Raw genomic sequence first — 19,202 nt, 5'->3', positions numbered from 1 at the left:
AACATACCCCTGTAATACATACTGCAGTCCTTTTTTTCTGATTTTCTAAGATATCTCACCTGTTAGCCAAAAATTACTAATTCTATCCCTGCGAATGTCTGACACCGATGCATATATATATATAATTTTTTCCTTATGTAAACTTTATAAATCCTTTGGCAATACATTTGTAACATTTGTCATGGCAATACAGCAATTATTGAATTGAAATGTATTGTACAGAGAAAGAGAGAGAGAGAGAGAAAGTGTTTCTACACGTGGTTTATCAAGACTTCTCAGCTGTGTAACGCACACTTCATAAATGCACAATGTTTTTTTTTTTTTTAATATAGAGTAATTGTAAAAATGTGTCTGGTCAGAATGTGCAAAATGGTGCAAGTGTCAGAGTGTGTTTTTTGTAAGTAAATTGCATACAAGTCAATGAAAATACAGTGCGAATGTCATAGAATTCACAATTTGTTTGCTGCAGAGTATCTGTGTTTGATGTGAAATCAGTTGTGTTAGACAATCAGAGAGGACTAAACAGTGTCTCACTGATGTCCTGAGGTGAAAACTTTCCATAAATATTCATCCTGGCTGGAGTTTTCAAAACATTTCTGGTTTTAGTCTGTTTGTTGTGAGGACAAACAGCAAAAAAGCATATAAAAAAGTGCAGTTTTAAAAATTCTCCTGGTTTTGTTGACCTAAAATCAGACATATAAAAAAAATTCTATATGGCATTTTTATGAATTCTATATTAATATTTTTCAAATGAAACTTTGTCCCCACAGAAAGCTAAAGCCCTCCATGGTGCAGCCTCTGTTGCGTAATCTTGTGTTTGACGTCCCGCAGCTTCCAGAAAACTCCAAAATGCCACTTAAGGTCTAAACTAAAGTGAAAACGAAGCATTCAATAAAAGCAAAGCTCATGGATTTTTTTGTACTTATCACTGTGATCTCTTCTAATTGCAGCTGTTGACCAATCATTATGAGCAAAGCAGGAAGTACTACTGTCGGAGTTATGGATTTGGTGACTTTGGCTCCGCCTCAGAGGAAGAACTTTGTCTGACCAGGAGGCTGTTTTGGGGGATATTCAGTGCTCTTGCCAAAAAAGTGAGAAAAGACAGAAATCGCTTTCATAATATTTGTTTTTTTTACACATAGATCATGTAAACGGGATACAATTAACACCAAAGCCCAAAAAAATCAGCGCTGGATAATAATTTTTAATATATTTTTTATTCATTCTGAAATTGCCTAGGAATGCAATATCAAATCACAAAGACTGCATCATAGTTACATGAATATGTAATTTGATTCACAGCACAGTGAGGTTTGTTCATGATCAGCTCAAGATAACAGCGGTTTCAGTAAATTTGTTCACAGTAATGACAAATTATTCCTTAAAAATAAGTCTCCGCAAGTGCTGTAAGTTTGGGATGATTAATGTCGATTCGAAAATCCACCAGATGCCAAATATTCTTCCTGATTTGGAATGAGAATGTTATAAATAATTTGTCCCTGTGTTTTTTTCCAGGAAAAAACAAAAAAAAACATTTGAAAACAAGGCAAATAAACATTGCATATTTGTTTATTAATAAATAAAATATAATAATTTTTTAAATACTATATAAACACAATATATATAAATATATATACAGTCATTGGCCACTTTATTAGGTACACCAGTCCAACTGCTCGTTAACAAATTTCTAACCAGCCAATCACATAGTAGCAACTCAATGCATTTAGGCATGTAGACATGGTCAATATACTCAGACCAGTCAGATGGGCTAGTCTGAGTATTTCAGAAGCTGCTGATCTACTGGAATTTTCATGCACAACTATCCCTAGGGTTTACAAAGAATGGTCAGAAAAAGAGAAAATATCCAGTGAGCGGCAGTTCTGTCAACAGCATGAAAACATGGATCCATCCTGCCTTGTATTAGTGGTTCAGGCTGCTGCTGGTGGTGTAATGTTGTGAGGCCCATTTTCTTGGCCCACTTTGGGCCCTTTGTTACCAGCTGAGCATCATGTCAATGCCACAGCCTACCTGAGTATTGTTGCTCACCATGTCCATCCCTTTATGGCCACAGTGTACCCGTCTACAGGATAACGTGCCATGTCATAACGCGCAATTCATCTCGCACCGTTTTTTTTAACATAACAATGAGTTTACTGTACTCGAATAACCTCCACGGTCCCAGTTCTCAATCCAAACGAGCACTTATGGGATGTGGTGGAACAGGAGATTCGCATCATGGATGTGCAGCCGACAAATCTGCAGCAACTGCGTGATGTCATCAAGTCAATATGGACCAAACTTTCTGATGAATATTTACGGTACCTTGTTGAATCTATAACACAAAGGATTGAGGCAGTTCTGAAGTAAGGTGTACCTAATAAAGCGGCCAGTGTGTGTTTTTAATAGTTATAAAATAATAATGATCATGATAAAGATACACTCAAAACAATGATGTTTGTTCAAACTACTCATTTAAAATGAGCTGAAACAACAAGGTTTTTTGGGGGGGACAAATGAATTGTTTTCTATTTAACCCGCTTAAATTTGTTCTAACTAATAAGTTAACTTAAATTCCTAATGTTGTCCTAACACAAATCGATTGTAAGAATTTTTCACAGTGTAATTTTATTAATAATATTAATTCCTTTTTTAGCATCAGATGTCTGTTAAATGTAATGCTCCGCTTGTTTTGCACAGTTACAATGTTTTTGTTTTTTTCTCGACCACAGTCTTATGACGCAGACCTGTTCAAACTGGCTCTCGGGTGTCTCAGTGCAGTTGCTGGAGCAATTCCTCCTGACCACCTTGACCTGAGCTGCACCGGCGGAAGAGAGAGACACTCAGTGATGGATTCAGAGAGAGGCTTTTGTCCTCAACCCCTGGACACCTTAAAGTAAAGGGCTAATAAACACATGAGTTCAATTTAATGGTCCATTAACACTGATCTCAGAAGTCCACTTTGTCCTTTTGAGAAAAGTGTAGTGTGAATTGCTTGGAATGTAATATATAATAATCTAGTTTTCTCATGCGTTTTAGTGTGACAATTCCAGAAAGTCTGGAGTTTGTGGTGAACAAATATGCTGAACATACACACGAGAAATGGTCAATGGAAAAGGTAAACAGTTTCTTACTACAAAAGTTTACCTATGGATGACAGCCAGAAATACGGTCTTTAATACTATGTTTGATGGTTCTTTCCCCAGTTTGGTAATGGTTGGGTTCATGGAGAACAGCTTTCAGAGAGCTCTAAAGTTCATCCACTCTTAAAACCTTACAGAGCTTTGTCTGAAAAGGTAGACCTTAACCAGAATACATTTGTGCACATAATAATAATACTTTAGTATACTGTATGGAATGAAGAAAGCTCACATGCAGTATATTGCTACAAAATCAGTTTGCTCTCTGTTTTAGGATAAAGAATGTTATCGAGGGGTCATTAAAGAGACGGTGAAATGCATGCTGGTCTTAGGCTGGACCATTAAGAGGACTAACGAGGGGGAGTCACACGGCATTCACAACCCAGCTAGGAGGATCTCACAGTCTGGCAAGGTAACGGACACTTACAATTTTTTTATTATGTCCATTAATCTTTTAATTTTGACACTTTTTTCTTTCTCAAATGTATCTCTCAAGTGCTGTTTAATAATAATAATAATAATAATAATAATAATAATAATGATAATAATAATAATAATAATAATAATAATAATAATAATAATAATAATAATAATAATAATAATAATAATAATAACAACAATTCCTTACATTTATATAGCGCTTTCTAGACACTCAAAGCGCTTAACACATTGGGGGGAATCTCTGCATCCACCCACAGGTATGCAGCATCCACCTGGATGATGCCATGGCAGCCATATTGCGCCAGATCACACACCACACTCCAGCTGATTGGTGGAAAAAAGACTATTATGATATGGGGATGGTTAAGAAGCCATGATGGACAGAGGCTAGTGGGCAGATTTGGCCAGGGTGCCGGGGTTAAACACCTACTCTTTTTTTTTTAAGGACATTCTGGGATTTTTAGCAACCACAGAGAGTCAGGACCTCAGTTTAAGGTCTCATCCGAAAGACAGCACTCACTGAGCACTATAGTGTCCTCTTTACTATACTGGGCTGTTTGGACCCACCGAGACCTCAGGTTGAAGGCCCCCTGCTGGGCTCACTAACACAACTTCCAGTAGCAACCTAGCTTTCCCGTGTTGGTCTCCCATCAAGGTACTGACCGGGTGCAGCCCTTCTTAGCTTAATTTTGCAAAGCAAGGGCATTTTGTCAGTATTTACTATAATGTTCTTTTTTCTTCTGGATAAAGTCTTGTTTATTTTAGATTGGCTGCTTATAATAATAAAAGCAGCTTATAATTATAAAAAAGTGAAGGTAAATATTATTAGCACCCGTAAGAAGTTATGTTGTCCAATGATTAATGTAACCTAACTTGCCTAGTTATCCTAATTTACATAGTTTAAATTTAAACTGAAACTGAATACTAGTATCATGCAAAATAACTAGAACAATATGATGTACTTTCAATAACAAAATTCTTTATGTGAACACATTTTATGTTAAAAAAAATCAGTTTAAAAAATTAAACAGTACTTGGGAGATGTTTAAAAATAATTGAAATTTCAAAGGAGTGCTACAGGCAATCATTTTGACTTCAGTTGACCAATTGAACATCTGTGTATCTGGTTTATGTTTGCAGCACAAGAAAAAAGGCAATACTGTATGTGCAAAACCTCTGAGGCTAAGCAGTCAGTACCTGGATGGGAAAGCTAGGTTGTTGCCGGAAGTGGTGTTAGTGAGACCAGCAAGGACCCACATAGACCGCTCAACCTGCAGTCTGTGTGGGTCCTAACACCCCTGTATAGTGACGGGGACTCTATACTGCTCACTGAGTGCCATCTTTCAGATGAGACGTTAAACCAAGACTCTAGCTTGTCCTGACTTTCTGTGGTCGTTAAAAATCCCAGGTGTCCTTCAAAAAAGAGTAGGGATTTAACCTGGCATCCGGGCCAAATTTGCCCACTGGCTTCTGTCCATCATGGCCTTGTAATTATTCCCATAATATTATTGGTTTCATCACTCTGTCTTCTCGCCACCTATCAGCTGGTACAATCTGGCACAATATGGCTGCCGTCGCGTCATCAGGTGGATGCTGCACACTGGTGGTGGATGAGGAGATAATCCTCCCAATAATGTGTAAAGCGCTTTGAGTGCCCAGAAAGGCGCTATATAAATGTAAGGAATTATTATTGTCATTATTATAAATCCTTAGAACTTTTTTTTACTGAAAGAACAAAACATTATAAATAAATTGTATGTTGTTGTTGATATTAGTAATATCATAAATAATCTGCTTGTTTAGTAGTGACGTATTGTTGATATATACTGTCTCTGGGTCCAAACTGCTACTTATTTGAATTAAGAAAATATTTATTTATGACCACCTTTTAGTCCTATCACACATTAACGAGAATTTTATATAAAATCATAGTGTACACATGAGTCTTCGGACTTGCTGCATCACAAATACCAACATTTTAACAGTTTTTAAAATTCTGGCCATCTGACATTAGGCATGGACATATATATTGCATCGGGATTTCTCTTTGTAAGTGTTTAGTATAACCATTTCATGAGTCTCTGAGTCTCCCCATACAGTTTGAGATAGAGCTTGGACCCGGAAGCCGCTTCGTGTGACGTCACACTTAACAAGCAGATAGGAAGTTTATTCGAAACAAAAATTAAAATCAAAATATTGCCACCTGCATAAAAAAAGTTAAATCATAGAACATGAACACCTGCTAAACGAACATCGCATGCTGTCGTCTGAAAATGACAGTGTTTACACTATGATATATAGTAATATATATCCATTTGCACACCATGTATGTTTTAACATTTTAGTAGTGTGATATTGTGTTTTTTTTTTTTCAATTCAACAACTTCTGTATATGTCAAAGCAAATTCTTTCTGCATAAATTGTAGTGGCATCTTTTTTGTATTACAAACTGGTATTCCGTGATTAGGATTCAGAATAGGTCTTGCGTGTTTGCCAAGACTGGATTAACAGCTTGTAGGCTTTTTAAAAGACATTTCTCATTCACAGAACATGGGACACATTCAAAACAGACTGCTGTGCTAGATATCAAACTAGAAAAATGCATTGTGTTTCTGCAGTTAACATAAGTTGTTTTGTCTGTTTATAGCTGTCTTTTGAAGGAGCCTCCACGTTCAGTCCAAAGCCTGTGGACACCAGCAGCGTCACTCTTACCTGGGATCAGTATGTAAGCAGCTTTAAGCATTTTATTTTTATAGTATGAATCAAGTCCATCAGAGCCTAAAGGAGATATTCCCTTGTTAACCACTGATTACTTTGTGCATTCATTGATTGATTGCTTTTACAGTGCAGATAAAATAGCTGTAATTTATAATACATATAGCAGAGCATATTTTAGAAGTCCTTTTAGGAATTGCCTCATTAATACTGCCAGTTGGCTCCGTACGTTAACAGGATTAAAAATAACTACACTTTCAATCTGGTGTTGAAGGCTATGGCGGAGCGGCTGGCTGAGAATTATCATCACATCTGGGCAGCCAGGAAACTGCAGGAGCTGGAGAGTAAAGGTGTGTGTTACAGACGGCCACTGCGAGAGATCATACTGTAAATTCAATTAGGCTTTCTGCAGCCACCTGCGTCTTACAGTGAAGCAAGACTCTGTGAAATAGCAAAACTGGGTTGAGGTGTAGATACACACAGTACAGGTATATAATAAAGAATGTATGCAACTAAAGTAAAAATATAAATATATTATTTTATTAATAAACATACATTAAATTGATCAATTTATATTTATAATGTTGATAAAATACAAACACACATAACATGCATTCAAAATGGCAAATCAAAATTATAAAAACAATGATCACGAATAAATGAATGCTTACAAAATGTAGCAAGAAATTATTTTAAAAGTTGTTTAAAAAAAAAAAAACAAATGCAAATAAATATGTTTTCATAAACCTAAATACAGTGCTCAGCATAATTGAGTACATCCCATTTTGAAAATGAATATTTTTATTCATTTCTCAGTGAATATAGGCAATATATTTTGGTGCATTTAAACAAAACAGATTAGCTAAACAGAAATGTTTATTAAATTATTATTTTAGTCACCAAACATATTTAGAAATTGAAAAATAATACAATTAAATTTAAGCAAAATATTGCAAAAAACAAAAACAAAACATTTTACATAGATTTTTGATACATAGAGTCTCATGATTCTTGCTCTTTTTTTTTAAAGATATTTTTCTATAACATGTAAATTTGAGCTACTAATATTTGGACTGTTATTGTAAACTATTTTGTTAGATTAGCTCTAGATTTGGCTTCGTTACTGACTAATCTAATGTATATGCACAAATATAATATTGTAAAGCATCCTATTGAAAATATTAATTTAAATGAGAGATTTATGAGGGGTATACTTATATATGCTGAGAACTGTATAAATGCTTTTGACAGTATTACAATTTCAAGAATCAATGTCCATCATTGCTGGAAAAGGATTTCATCTGTAAGTCTGCGAATATTTTCTCATGATCAGAATCTGATTCAGTCTCTGTGTCCATTCTGTCAGAATAGGTTGGTACATCTTCATCCAGTCAGGTTATTATCTTCCTAACTGTTAATAATAATTGGAAAACCATCTAGTAGAGTTGAGTAATGGGTGCACTTGAATATCACGTTGTAAAAGTTTACAATAAAAATCAATACCTTTTATTACTTTTCATTTTACTTTCAATTCATCATGGAATCCCAAATTAAGTGTATTATTATACAACAAATATATATTAAGAGTTTGATCTCTCAAATGATTTATGAAAAGATCATGTGACTCGGTTGTACCATCACTGCAATATCTTAAAAAAACATAGTCTCTTAAGTTTTGATAATATTATTAAATATTTCAATATTTGTTTTGTTTTTAAAATTATTCACAATCTTTCTGCTCCACCTTTAAAAATTTTTTTAATTACAAATCAGACAAAACATCGCGAGTAGTAAGAGTAGTATAGTAAGAGGGGATTGTATTGTCCCTAGACGTAGGACCTCTTTTGGTCAATCCTCTTTCATTTATAAAGCCACAAATCTATGGAATTCAATTTATGTAAAACATATGCTGGATAAGTTGGCGGTTCATTCTGCTGTGGTGACCCCTAATTAATATATATATATATATATATATCAGGTAAATAGTACTTTCAAACTAACAGCACATCTGAAATAAACTAATATACTTATTATACTATTTATACTAATATACTATAGTGACCTGTAATTCCAAAATACAGTGCTCAGCATATATAAAAGTACACCCCTCATAAATATCTCATTTAAATTCATATTTTTAATAGGAAGCTTTGATTTTATATTTCTGCATTTACATTAGATTAGTCAGCACTGAAGCCAAATCTGGAGCTTATCTAACAATATAACTTAGAAATAGCAATACAAAAACTAGTACACCCAAATGCATGTTATAGAATAGAAAGGTTATAGAACTATTAAATATAAATTTACAAAAGAGGAAAAATCAAGAGAAGCAAAAAATAAAACAATTGATTCAAAATTTTGTAGGTTGTAATTTTTTTTGCTTGAATTTATCTTTCAATCTTTCAATTTCTAGATATGTTTGGTGACTAATTATTATATTAATAAATATATCTGTTTAATAAATCTGTTTTGTTTAAATGCACCAAAATACATTGCCTATATTCACTGAGAAATGGATAAAAATATTTATTTTCAAAATAGGGTGTACTCAAACAAGGTCAGAAATGTATTGAAATACTGTCATTAATTGAATTAATTATAATGTGTTGTATTTATATGATTTTATTATTATTATTATTATTATTATTATTATTATTATTATTATTTACTAATTACAGGTGATAAAACTGTCAGGACTGAAATGCTGCGCAGCTGTTAATCTTGCTCTGTTTTTGTCCAGGAGGGGGCAGTCATCCTCTGCTCGTCCCGTATGATGCTCTGAGTGTTAAAGACAAGAGTCGAGTCCGAGACAAAGCTCAGGATGTTCTCAAGTTCTTCCACGTCAATGGCTACTCAGTGAAGAGGTGATGATGCTTTCCTGCTACTGGACACTAAAATGAGGCCGATGCCTTTGAAGTGTCTGTTTCATTTTCACTGACTGGATTTTCACTGCACAGGAACAGAGAGGTGGCAGATGCTGATTCCCCAGCGATCGCCAGCCGCTTCGCTTACGGCCTGATCCAGCAAGCCCTCCGTCTCACTGAACGAGCCCAGGAGAGCGTAATAGAGCTGGGTTAGACTTACACACACACACGCATTCAGAAGCGCACACACGTTTACACGCTCATGCTTACACACGTACACACACAAACACATGCACATAAACTCACACACATACACACACATTTACAAGCGCACACCCACTTTTACAAACTCGAATACATGAAATTCCAACACAAAACCACACACATGCACATGCACACACACACACAACCACACACATTTTCACAAGCGCAAACTCATACACACACACATATTTGCACTCATACAACACATTTACAAGCGCACACTCATTTACACTCATCACACACACTTGCACACATAAATTCTCAACACACACACAACCAATCGCATACATACTGTACATGCTCGCACACATATACTCTCTCGCACGCGTATAACAACACACTCTTACACATACAACCAAACACACACTCACTGACATTCAAAAAAGGCACACACACTCATACACATTCTCAACCTCACACACCAACATACACCAACACAAACATCACACATTCACACTCATACACACACACATTCACAGGCGCACAAACATACATAATTACACACACACTTACACACATAAACTCTAAACACACACACACACACACACACACACGTGCACACAACCACACAAATACACACGCATGCTCACACACAAATACTCTCTCACACACAACCAAACACACACTCATTGACATTCAAAAAAGGCACAAACATATACACACACATTCACAAGCGCACACACATACATAATTACACACACACTTGCATACACATAAACTTTCAACACACACACAACCACTCACACACGTGCACACAACCACACACATACAAACAAACTCACACACATATACTCTCTCACACACATAACAAAACACACACTTACTGACATTCAAAAAAGGCACACACTCATACACACTCTCAACCACACACATAAACACACATACACACCAACACACACACATATTCAAACACATACACACACACATTCACAATCGCACACACAAATACTCTCTCACACACAACCAAACACACACTCATTGATATTCAAAAAAGGCACAAACATATACACACACATTCACAAGCGCACACACATACATAATTACTCACACACTTGCATACACATAAACTTTCAACACACACACAACCACTCACACACATACATACAAACTCACACACATATACTCTCTCACACACATAACAAAACAAACACTTACTGACATTTAAAAAAGGCACACACTCATACACACTCTCAACCACACACACAAACACACATACACACCAACACACACATATATTCACACACATACACACACACATTCACAATCGCACACACATACATAATCACACTTACACACATAAACTCTCAACACACACACACACACACACACACACACGTGCACACAACCACACACATACATACATGCTCACACACTTATACTCTCTCACACACACAATCAAACACACTCACTGACATTCAAAATAGGCACACACACACTCTCATACACACTCTCAAACACTCTCATACATACTCACACACATGCACTCAACACACACACATGCACTCAACACACACACAATCACACACACACACATGCACACAACCACACACATACTCACACACATATACTCTCTCACACACACACATAACAGCGCACACTCACACACACAACCAAACATACACTCACTGACATTCAAAAAAGGCACACACACTCATACACACTCTCAGCCACACACATGAACACACTGTTCTTCCACTCTACTTCGCTCCAATTGCTTGTTTGCACATCTGTCTTTTTATATAACTGCCCAATAAATGCAAGGCCTCACTAAGCCGAAAGAGGTGTTGAAAGGATAGTTTACTCAAATATGTGAAAATTCTGACAACTTGCTCATTCTTTTCCACTCTCATATGACTTTCTTTTCTGAAGTGAAAAACTTTTTTAATGTTATCAAACTGGATGTGGACTTAAGCTGTTAGCATAGGCTAAACTTTGAGAACATGATAAGATCTGAAAGTAATAATCAGGCGAGGGCTTTTTGTTTTTTGGATTGCTTTTTAAAACAGATGGTTGGGTTTAGGGAAGTGTGTGGGCGTGTCAAACTGTTTTCTTGAAAACACTATTGGTTGCGTTTAGGGAAGGAGGAGGGTGGGTCAGTCAGTCAGTCAGTCGACAGCGGCCTCTGGGGTATTTACTCGCGAACAGCGGAAACAAAAACGGCAAAAAAGTAGCTCCTGGAATGTATTTGGGACTCTCCAGAAATGTATATAGGGGTAAGTTTTCCCCCACAGTCCAAAGACATGCAGTACAGGTAAATTGGGTAAACAGATTTGGTCTTAGTGTGTGTGTGTGTGTGTGTGTGTGTGTGTGTGTGTGTGTGTGTGTGTGTGTGTGTGTGTGTGAACTTGAGAGTGTATGGGGTTTTCCCAGTACTGGGTTGTGGCTGGAAGGGCATCCGCTGTATAAAACATATGTGGGAATAGTTGGTGGTTCATTTCGCTGTGGTGACCCCAGATAAATTTTTACTAAGCAAAAGGAAAATTAATGAAAAGTAAAGTAAAAGTAAAAATCTTGTCTTGAGCACTATAAAACTGCAGAAAACTGTTAAAATATGATATTAGGAGCTGCTAAAATAATGTATTTATTTATTTACTGTATGTATTTTTTTCAAGCATGAGGTCTCATAACGTGAAAACCTTACATTAAATGTATGTGGTTTTTATTGTTTTTCTAGATGTTGCTCAAGCCCGAGGGCAGATTAACAAGGCTGAAAGAGTCCCTCACGAACAACAAATTCACTTCTTCATTAAGGTTAGTCATTTACTGCAGCTCAGACATTTGAAACAAAACTTCACACTGAAATCCATGTCACATTCATCCATCACACCATAGCTGTCAAATGAGTCAGGATGATAAACTTACTTAAATGCCTGTTTTGACAAATGACTTCAAACAATCATTACTGAATATGGATTTTTGAATTCTCTTTAGGACACTGCAAATGTAGATTTTGTGTATTGGGAGTGTGTTGTTTGTGTCGAAATTATCTCAAAACCTCAGCGCATTCGCCTATTTTTTTTTTTACTAACCACAGTAAATCAGTGTATTTGCAGTTAATTATGGCTTTCGTTTTGTTTGTCCATATGGTCACTGTTAAACTCATATTGAATAAGGTGTCATGGTTTGTTTTTGCATTATAATCTGAGACAAAACATGGGTTAAAGGGTCTTCATTCACACGTAAAAATCAATACAGGTGATTAGCAGTTCCCTGACAGCACAGCCATCAATCTCATTCACATGCTCTAACATCTTCACAGTAAACCCTAAAAAAAACTCAAAAAAAAAAACTCAAACCAACATTGCTTGAGCAATTTACTCCCTGTCTATCTTTTTTCTGTCTGTATTAAAGCCTTTTTGTCTTTTCATTCTAGGTTTTATTGCCACTGCTAGATCAATACTTCAAAAATCACCACCTTTACTTCATGTCCACTACAATGTCTTCCCTTAGAGATGGCTGTCAGTCCACCAGTAAAGAAAAAGAGATGGTTACTAGGTAATTTTCTGACTGCTATTTGCTTTGAATATATTAATGCTGTATTTGACTGACCTTTTAATGTGATTATTTGAGGCAATTGTTTCTTAAATAATTTAGCATTCACTGTGAGGGAAACAAACATTGGCCTAACCTTTGTGTTAGATTCTAAATTCAATCATTCCTTTGTTTATTCATTACGTTTTCGGCTTAGTCTCTCTATTAATTAAGGGTCGCCAAAGCGGAAAAAACCGCCAACTTATCCAGTATAGGTTTTATGCAGCGAAAGCCCTTCCGGCCGCAACCCATTACTGGGAATCACCCATACACACTTATTCATTGTGTCTTTGCCATGTGCTGTGTAAATACAGACAATCAGATACAAGTCACTATTAAAAGATGATGTAAGCAGGTCAGCATAAAAATCGGATACAGTCACAAAAATCGGAATTGACCATTAAGATCTGCAGTGTAAATGCAGCCTGTATAAACTTTGTTACTGGATAGCTGAACAGTTGACATAGAATGCAATAGCATGTGGAAATAACAGATGTATTAAAAAATTTGATATGATCAAATTTATCAGTGTCAAATCTTTGTTTGACACTGTGATAAATAAAATTTAACTAGAGGTCACTAAAATGATAATAACTAATAACACCCCATTATTTGGATGCTTTCATTTGTGGAATAAAAAATTGTCATGCATGCATGTACTGTATATAGAATGCTGATATACCATCACAATCAACAGCTGGAGTGCCACACTATAGACGGCACTTTATCATTTAACTTTGAGAGTCACTTGGACTACACTACCCATTATCTTTTGCCCCAGTCACTCCATTACAGCTGTTGCACATCATCGTTCACCTCTTCCACATTACATTGACTGTTTTTCTCACTGTTTGCCTGATTGTTGTATCCTGGACTGCATTGTGTTTTGTGATTGTTTGCTGGCTGCCCTGACCTCTCACCTGTCTTACATTGATCGTTGTGGATTACCCTCAGAAACTGTTGTTTGTGTCTGTTTTGTGCATTTTTATTCTTAAATATGCATTTGGATCCTTACCTCCTTTGCACACTCAGTCCTTTACATATGAGGAGTTCAGATGCAAAAACCTTCAAGTGCCATTTAAAATTTTCGTCTAAATAGAGCATTTTTCAATTTCACTTTTATGGCAAAGAATAATTTACTTTTAATGCTTTTAATGTGAAATAACTAATCAAAAAACATGGGAGTCTAAGAAAAATGCCATTTAGAAAAAAAAGGAAATGTAGAAGTTTATGTATTCTTCATATACAATGAAACTAATATGCATATCTGTCATATGGTAAGTGAAAAAAAGATAATTTGCTTGTAAAAAACAGACAATAAAATCAATTGATATGTATGTGTGTGCGCATATTTTGGGATGAAATTTATGAAATTTGTGAGAAGTGAGCGAAGACTATCTTTTGGGATTTCTTGATTTGAAAAAAAAATTGTAACATTAAAAACTATTCTATATATATATAGTCTGTGTAGTCTGTGTCTCCATGTTCTGTGTCTCCATGTTCACCTTTGCTACTCTGTCATTATGTATTTTCAGTTCCATCTATCTTATTTTTTCCCATCCATTTCCCTCATTCCTTCTCTCACTCTTGTCTCTCTCCTGTTTTTTTCCTAGTTTATTCTGTAAACTCGGAAGTCTAGCCAGGCGCAGAATCTCTATCTTTGGTAAGGTTTGGTGTGGATGAATGTAATTTTTCATAGCCCTTCTTCACTTGTTTTTTATTTTGATTTTGTTTTATTAAAAGCAGCTTTTGATTATTTTGCTAGAAACCCTTTTAATTTGGAAGCACTTTGTATTCATCTCATGCTCTCTTAGAATCATTGTCTGCCATTGTTCACTCAACCCAGTCTTGTCGTGTTGAGGTGAATGCTTGCATACCTCATTAGTTTTATTAACCCATCCTCCACCAAAACATAAATCAGGAGCTTGTGCTTTTAACTGTCTGGATTGCATTGAGCTCAATGCCATGTTTCCTCTTAGGAAATGATGCCCTTGCTTTGGTGAACTGCCTACAAATCTTGGCACAGTCCCTGGATGGAAGGTAATGAAAACCACACCATGTGTTTGTTGCACTGATAAACAAGAAATGTTCTGTATTTAAAAAAAAAAGTTTTTACTGTGTGGGACATTTTGTCTGCTAATTATTTGAGAAAATAATTACAAAATGAATATCAATGAAACTGTTAATTAGATTTTTGGATTTTTTCCCCAATTTCTGTTTAACAAACAGAAGATTTTTTCAACACATTTCTAAACATAATAGTTTGTTCTGTACACTATCGAAAAAATATATAGCTTAAAGGGGCTGATAATTTTGTTCTTAAAATTGTTTTAAATTGTTTTAAAATCTGCTTTTATTCTAGCCAAAATAAAACAAATAAGACTTTCACCAGAAGAAAAAATATTATCAGACTGTGAAAATTCCCTTGCTCTGTTAAACATAGTTTGAAAAATATTAAAAAATAAAAAATAAATAAAAATCAATGTAAATCAAAATTCAGGTCATGAGCTGCCTGTACATTTTTAGTTTTTTTTTTGGATTTGTTTCTCAATGTGGGCTTTTTTTTTTACAATGTACTTTTTCAAAACCTAAATAATGTCAGTTAAAACCATTAGAGATCAAACTGTATAGTTTTAATCGTTCAAAGTAAAAGCAAAGTCCCACAATGCATTTCAAAAGTGAAACTAAGTAGAAAAAAACAATGAATCACACAATGTAGGAAACTGTTAATTACAGACATGGTTATAGTTTCTATAGGCTGATTCTGATTCTGAAATTGTGTTTTTATTTGTTTGAGCGAGTGAAATTTCGAAAGTAAATTTTATTTGACTTTTTTGTTTATTCTGTAGAAACTGATTGCGAGGCTGTTCAGTATTCACTTAATTTAGTTTTTTCAATTTAGCTCATTATTAAACTTTTAATCAGCAAAACTTTATTAGATTGATCAAAAATGATGTAAGGACAATCCTGTTCTTACGGTTAAGCGCTTACTGTTCAATAAAAATTCACAAAAATTGATCACAGCTGTATTTAAAATTAAATTTAATTGAAAGAGTTTCTTGAGCTCTAAATCAGTATATTAGGATGTGAATGATGGAATGATGTGTTATGTGGCATTGAAGACTGAAGTAATGACTGCTGATTTTATCTATATGTAAATGTAATAATAGTACATTTTATTTTGTATATTATAAATTTTACATTAAGTGTGTATTATAATATACATTTTATTAAATATAAAACAAATTGTTTATTTTAAATTGTAATAATATTTCATAATATTAGTTTTTACTGTGTTTTAATCGCAGGAATGCAGAAATTAAAAAATAATTCAAATCACCCCAAACGTCAGTAATTTGTCTATGCTTGTTTATCTTTAGGATGCTAATGAAAACCACCAGTGAATCTGTCAGAGGGTCAATAGGGTCATTTTTTGAAGCTGCAGCAGAGGATCTGGAGTTAATGGTGGAAAACGTGACTTTGGACGGCCTGAACCGAGCCCAGAAAAGGGGCGACCCTGAGCTCATAGCATACACCACCACTGCCCTGATTCCGGTACTCAGCGCCATCTTCCAGCACGACTCCCAGAGGCAGAGCGGAGCTGGACTGATCCGTAAGAGAGAGCAGAACAGGGCCAAATGCATAAAAAAATGGCAGCAGCTAATTGGATGAGTAATGAACAGATTAGCCTGATGAATGAACGGATGAAGGGAAAAAAAATGGAGTTTGTGGAAAAATGTAGCAGATCACTTCACTTTCCGCTTCTGTTTTAGCCAATTAGACTGACTCCTGACTTTCTGTCCGCACAGTATGTAGTGTAATATATAGGATCCTGTGTTTGACCTCTCTTACAGTATATTTGATCAAGGACATGTGTGTCCTGCTGTATATTTTAATAGGGAATATGCAGTACTGGCAAAAGCATTGCAAAACGCCTAGACAGGCCTCTTTTATGAACTCTAAAGAGGTGACTACTCCCTCTATGTTTGGTTTGTGGATTCAGTAAAGTTTTGAAATGTATAAAAGTCTAAAGAAACCAACTGTGAAGAAACATGTACTGTTTCCCCACAAGTCCAACAGCATTCAGACTTCACACACTCTGTAACCGAAGAATTTGCTTCTTGAGCATGACCCTATGTTACTCCCATAAACAATAATCTTCACAAGTGTACGAGCAAAAGAAAGCGCTGTTTATGCCACTCGGCGGGACTACAGCAGGCTTTACTGCGATAAGAATATGTTTATAGAACAGCAGCATCATGTGTTGAATCATTCATACTGTACATTTCTGCTCTCTGTGAACTGATAAGCATTTTATTAGAAGGAATTTCACACAGTTTACTCCTCTTTTGCAATTCGACTGTATTATATGAATAAATCTCACACGCAGTCGGGATGAATCGTAGCCTATCAGTAAGGATGCAAGAGCGCTCGGATAAAACGCTTTAATAAAAGATTTGTTTTTTGAATCTATAATGTGTATTTTTCTTTCAGTGGATGAAGTGCAGTCCTGTTGTTACAGAATCCTCAGCAGTCTATACATCCTTGGCACCTGCAGCGGCTCCTTTATCGAGAGGTAACACTCTATCACTTAGAGATTCTTTTTTTCTTTGAAAGGTCTGTCACTGTTTGCTTTCCATCATGTCATTCCAAACCTATATGCTGTTATTCTTGTACTGAAACAGGAAAGGGAACTTTGAATATAGCGCATGTCTTTAAAAGGGGTTTAGAAAGGGTCTTGCACTTTATCACCAGGGTTGGGCGATGTGGAAAAATTTGGCATCGTTGGATGTCTAATGTGAAATATCGCGATGGACAATGGCATCGTCATTTTAGTTGGTAGTGAATTAAATATTTATGAATAATAAATTAATTAATAACACATTAATTATTTGTAGCCCACCGTTTCAACTTCTTGACCCGCATGGTCTTTGTTTTACCCATAACTAAATCATAAATAAAAAAAAGATAAGTTACACAAAAATTACCACCTGTCTATCACTTTTTCTGTTAGGACTCTGGCATGAATAAGCAGACTGATCTGTGTCATTATAATGGCATCGACAAACTGGGTTGGTAAAAAAAGGTGCACAACCAACCGCAACCAACCAACAGTATCTGAGGTTTTCGCTAAAATTACTAAGTACATGCATGAAAGCGAAAGGTTGAAGCAGTGTAATGACGCTGTGACAGTTTACCTGATAGATTTAAAGACCAAAGAGTCGTCAGATAGAGGCAAGACAAATATACACTGTTAGACCTTACCAGGGTTTTTTACAGTAGAACACTGGCAACACTGTTGCCAGCCACTCACTGTAAAAGTTTGGTTACAGTAAGTAACTGGCAACAGTGTTGCCAGTTAATTACTGTAACTGAACCATTACAGTGAGTGGCTGGCAACAGTGTTGCCAGTTATTTACTGTAACTGAACCGATACAGGGAGTAGCTGGCAACAGTGTTGCCAGTTATTTACTGTAACTGAACCGATACAGGGAGTAGCTGGCAACAGTGTTGCCAGTTAATTACTGTAATAGAGCAGCAGTGGTAACTAACTGGAAACTGTGTACAGTTAATTACTGTATTGTAGTGTTACAAATCACAGCATTATACTGCATACACATTAATAGTATGTCATATATAGTTATTGTAGTGTTACTAAAATTAATCCGTATTCTTAGCTGTTATTTAAAAATAGAAGGCATAACATTTTTCAGACAAATTTATTTTATTGTTTTGGCACGAAACAAATAACAGAAAAAGTATAACAAAATTAAGAAATCAGCAGATATAAATATTGTCTTGCATATTACAGGTCTGCACAGTAAGGCTGCAGTCACACTAACATTTGAGCAAGCAAAATTCTGTCATACTGAACTGCGAAGTGGAATAAAACAAAGCGAGTAGTGGAATTAAACAAAATAATTAGAGATTGAAAAAGCAAGCCAGAGAGGTCATGTTTTGATCTTTGATTGGTATCAAGCAATCACATGATGTGATTGCGCATGTCAGCGTTCTCCAAGCTTGAACTTTCAAATGCTGCGAATTATGAAATTTGTCGCATGAGCTATCATTCCAGGTCTGCAGTACTCACATGAGTATGAATGGAAGTCTATAGGGAGAAAAGTGCAGTGTGACCGGGACTTTAAGCTGTAGCTCTAATTAAACACACCTGATCAAACTAATTAAGACTTGTTAGAAATCTACAGGTAATGTTGAAGCAGGGTGGGTACTAAACTCTGCTGCG

General features: G+C 35.6%; 1 protein-coding gene across 2 annotated transcripts in view; it reads left to right on the top strand.

Annotated features, from left to right (window-relative positions):
- Nucleotides 1-19,202, top strand: part of ryr2b (ryanodine receptor 2b (cardiac)) — a 119,809-nt gene that overhangs the window by 50,923 nt on the left and 49,684 nt on the right. For both annotated transcript variants that reach the window (NM_001442678.1, XM_087289352.1), the window contains 16 exons: nt 771-861; nt 951-1,091; nt 2,733-2,896; nt 3,040-3,118; nt 3,207-3,296; nt 3,415-3,552; nt 6,229-6,306; nt 6,571-6,646; nt 9,040-9,163; nt 9,257-9,372; nt 12,102-12,178; nt 12,801-12,922; nt 14,572-14,621; nt 14,938-14,998; nt 16,339-16,571; nt 17,453-17,534. In NM_001442678.1, the coding sequence (NP_001429607.1) occupies nt 771-861; nt 951-1,091; nt 2,733-2,896; nt 3,040-3,118; nt 3,207-3,296; nt 3,415-3,552; nt 6,229-6,306; nt 6,571-6,646; nt 9,040-9,163; nt 9,257-9,372; nt 12,102-12,178; nt 12,801-12,922; nt 14,572-14,621; nt 14,938-14,998; nt 16,339-16,571; nt 17,453-17,534 (1,722 nt within the window). The remainder of the gene's footprint in view (nt 1-770; nt 862-950; nt 1,092-2,732; nt 2,897-3,039; nt 3,119-3,206; nt 3,297-3,414; nt 3,553-6,228; nt 6,307-6,570; nt 6,647-9,039; nt 9,164-9,256; nt 9,373-12,101; nt 12,179-12,800; nt 12,923-14,571; nt 14,622-14,937; nt 14,999-16,338; nt 16,572-17,452; nt 17,535-19,202) is intronic.

Source organism: Danio rerio, chromosome 17 (assembly GCF_052040795.2).
Source record: "Danio rerio strain M-AB ecotype USA chromosome 17, GRCz13ab, whole genome shotgun sequence".
In the NCBI taxonomy this organism is placed as follows: Eukaryota; Metazoa; Chordata; class Actinopteri; order Cypriniformes; family Danionidae; genus Danio; species Danio rerio.
Note: the sequence above shows the minus strand (reverse complement) of the source record. Positions and strands in the feature narration are given on the sequence as shown.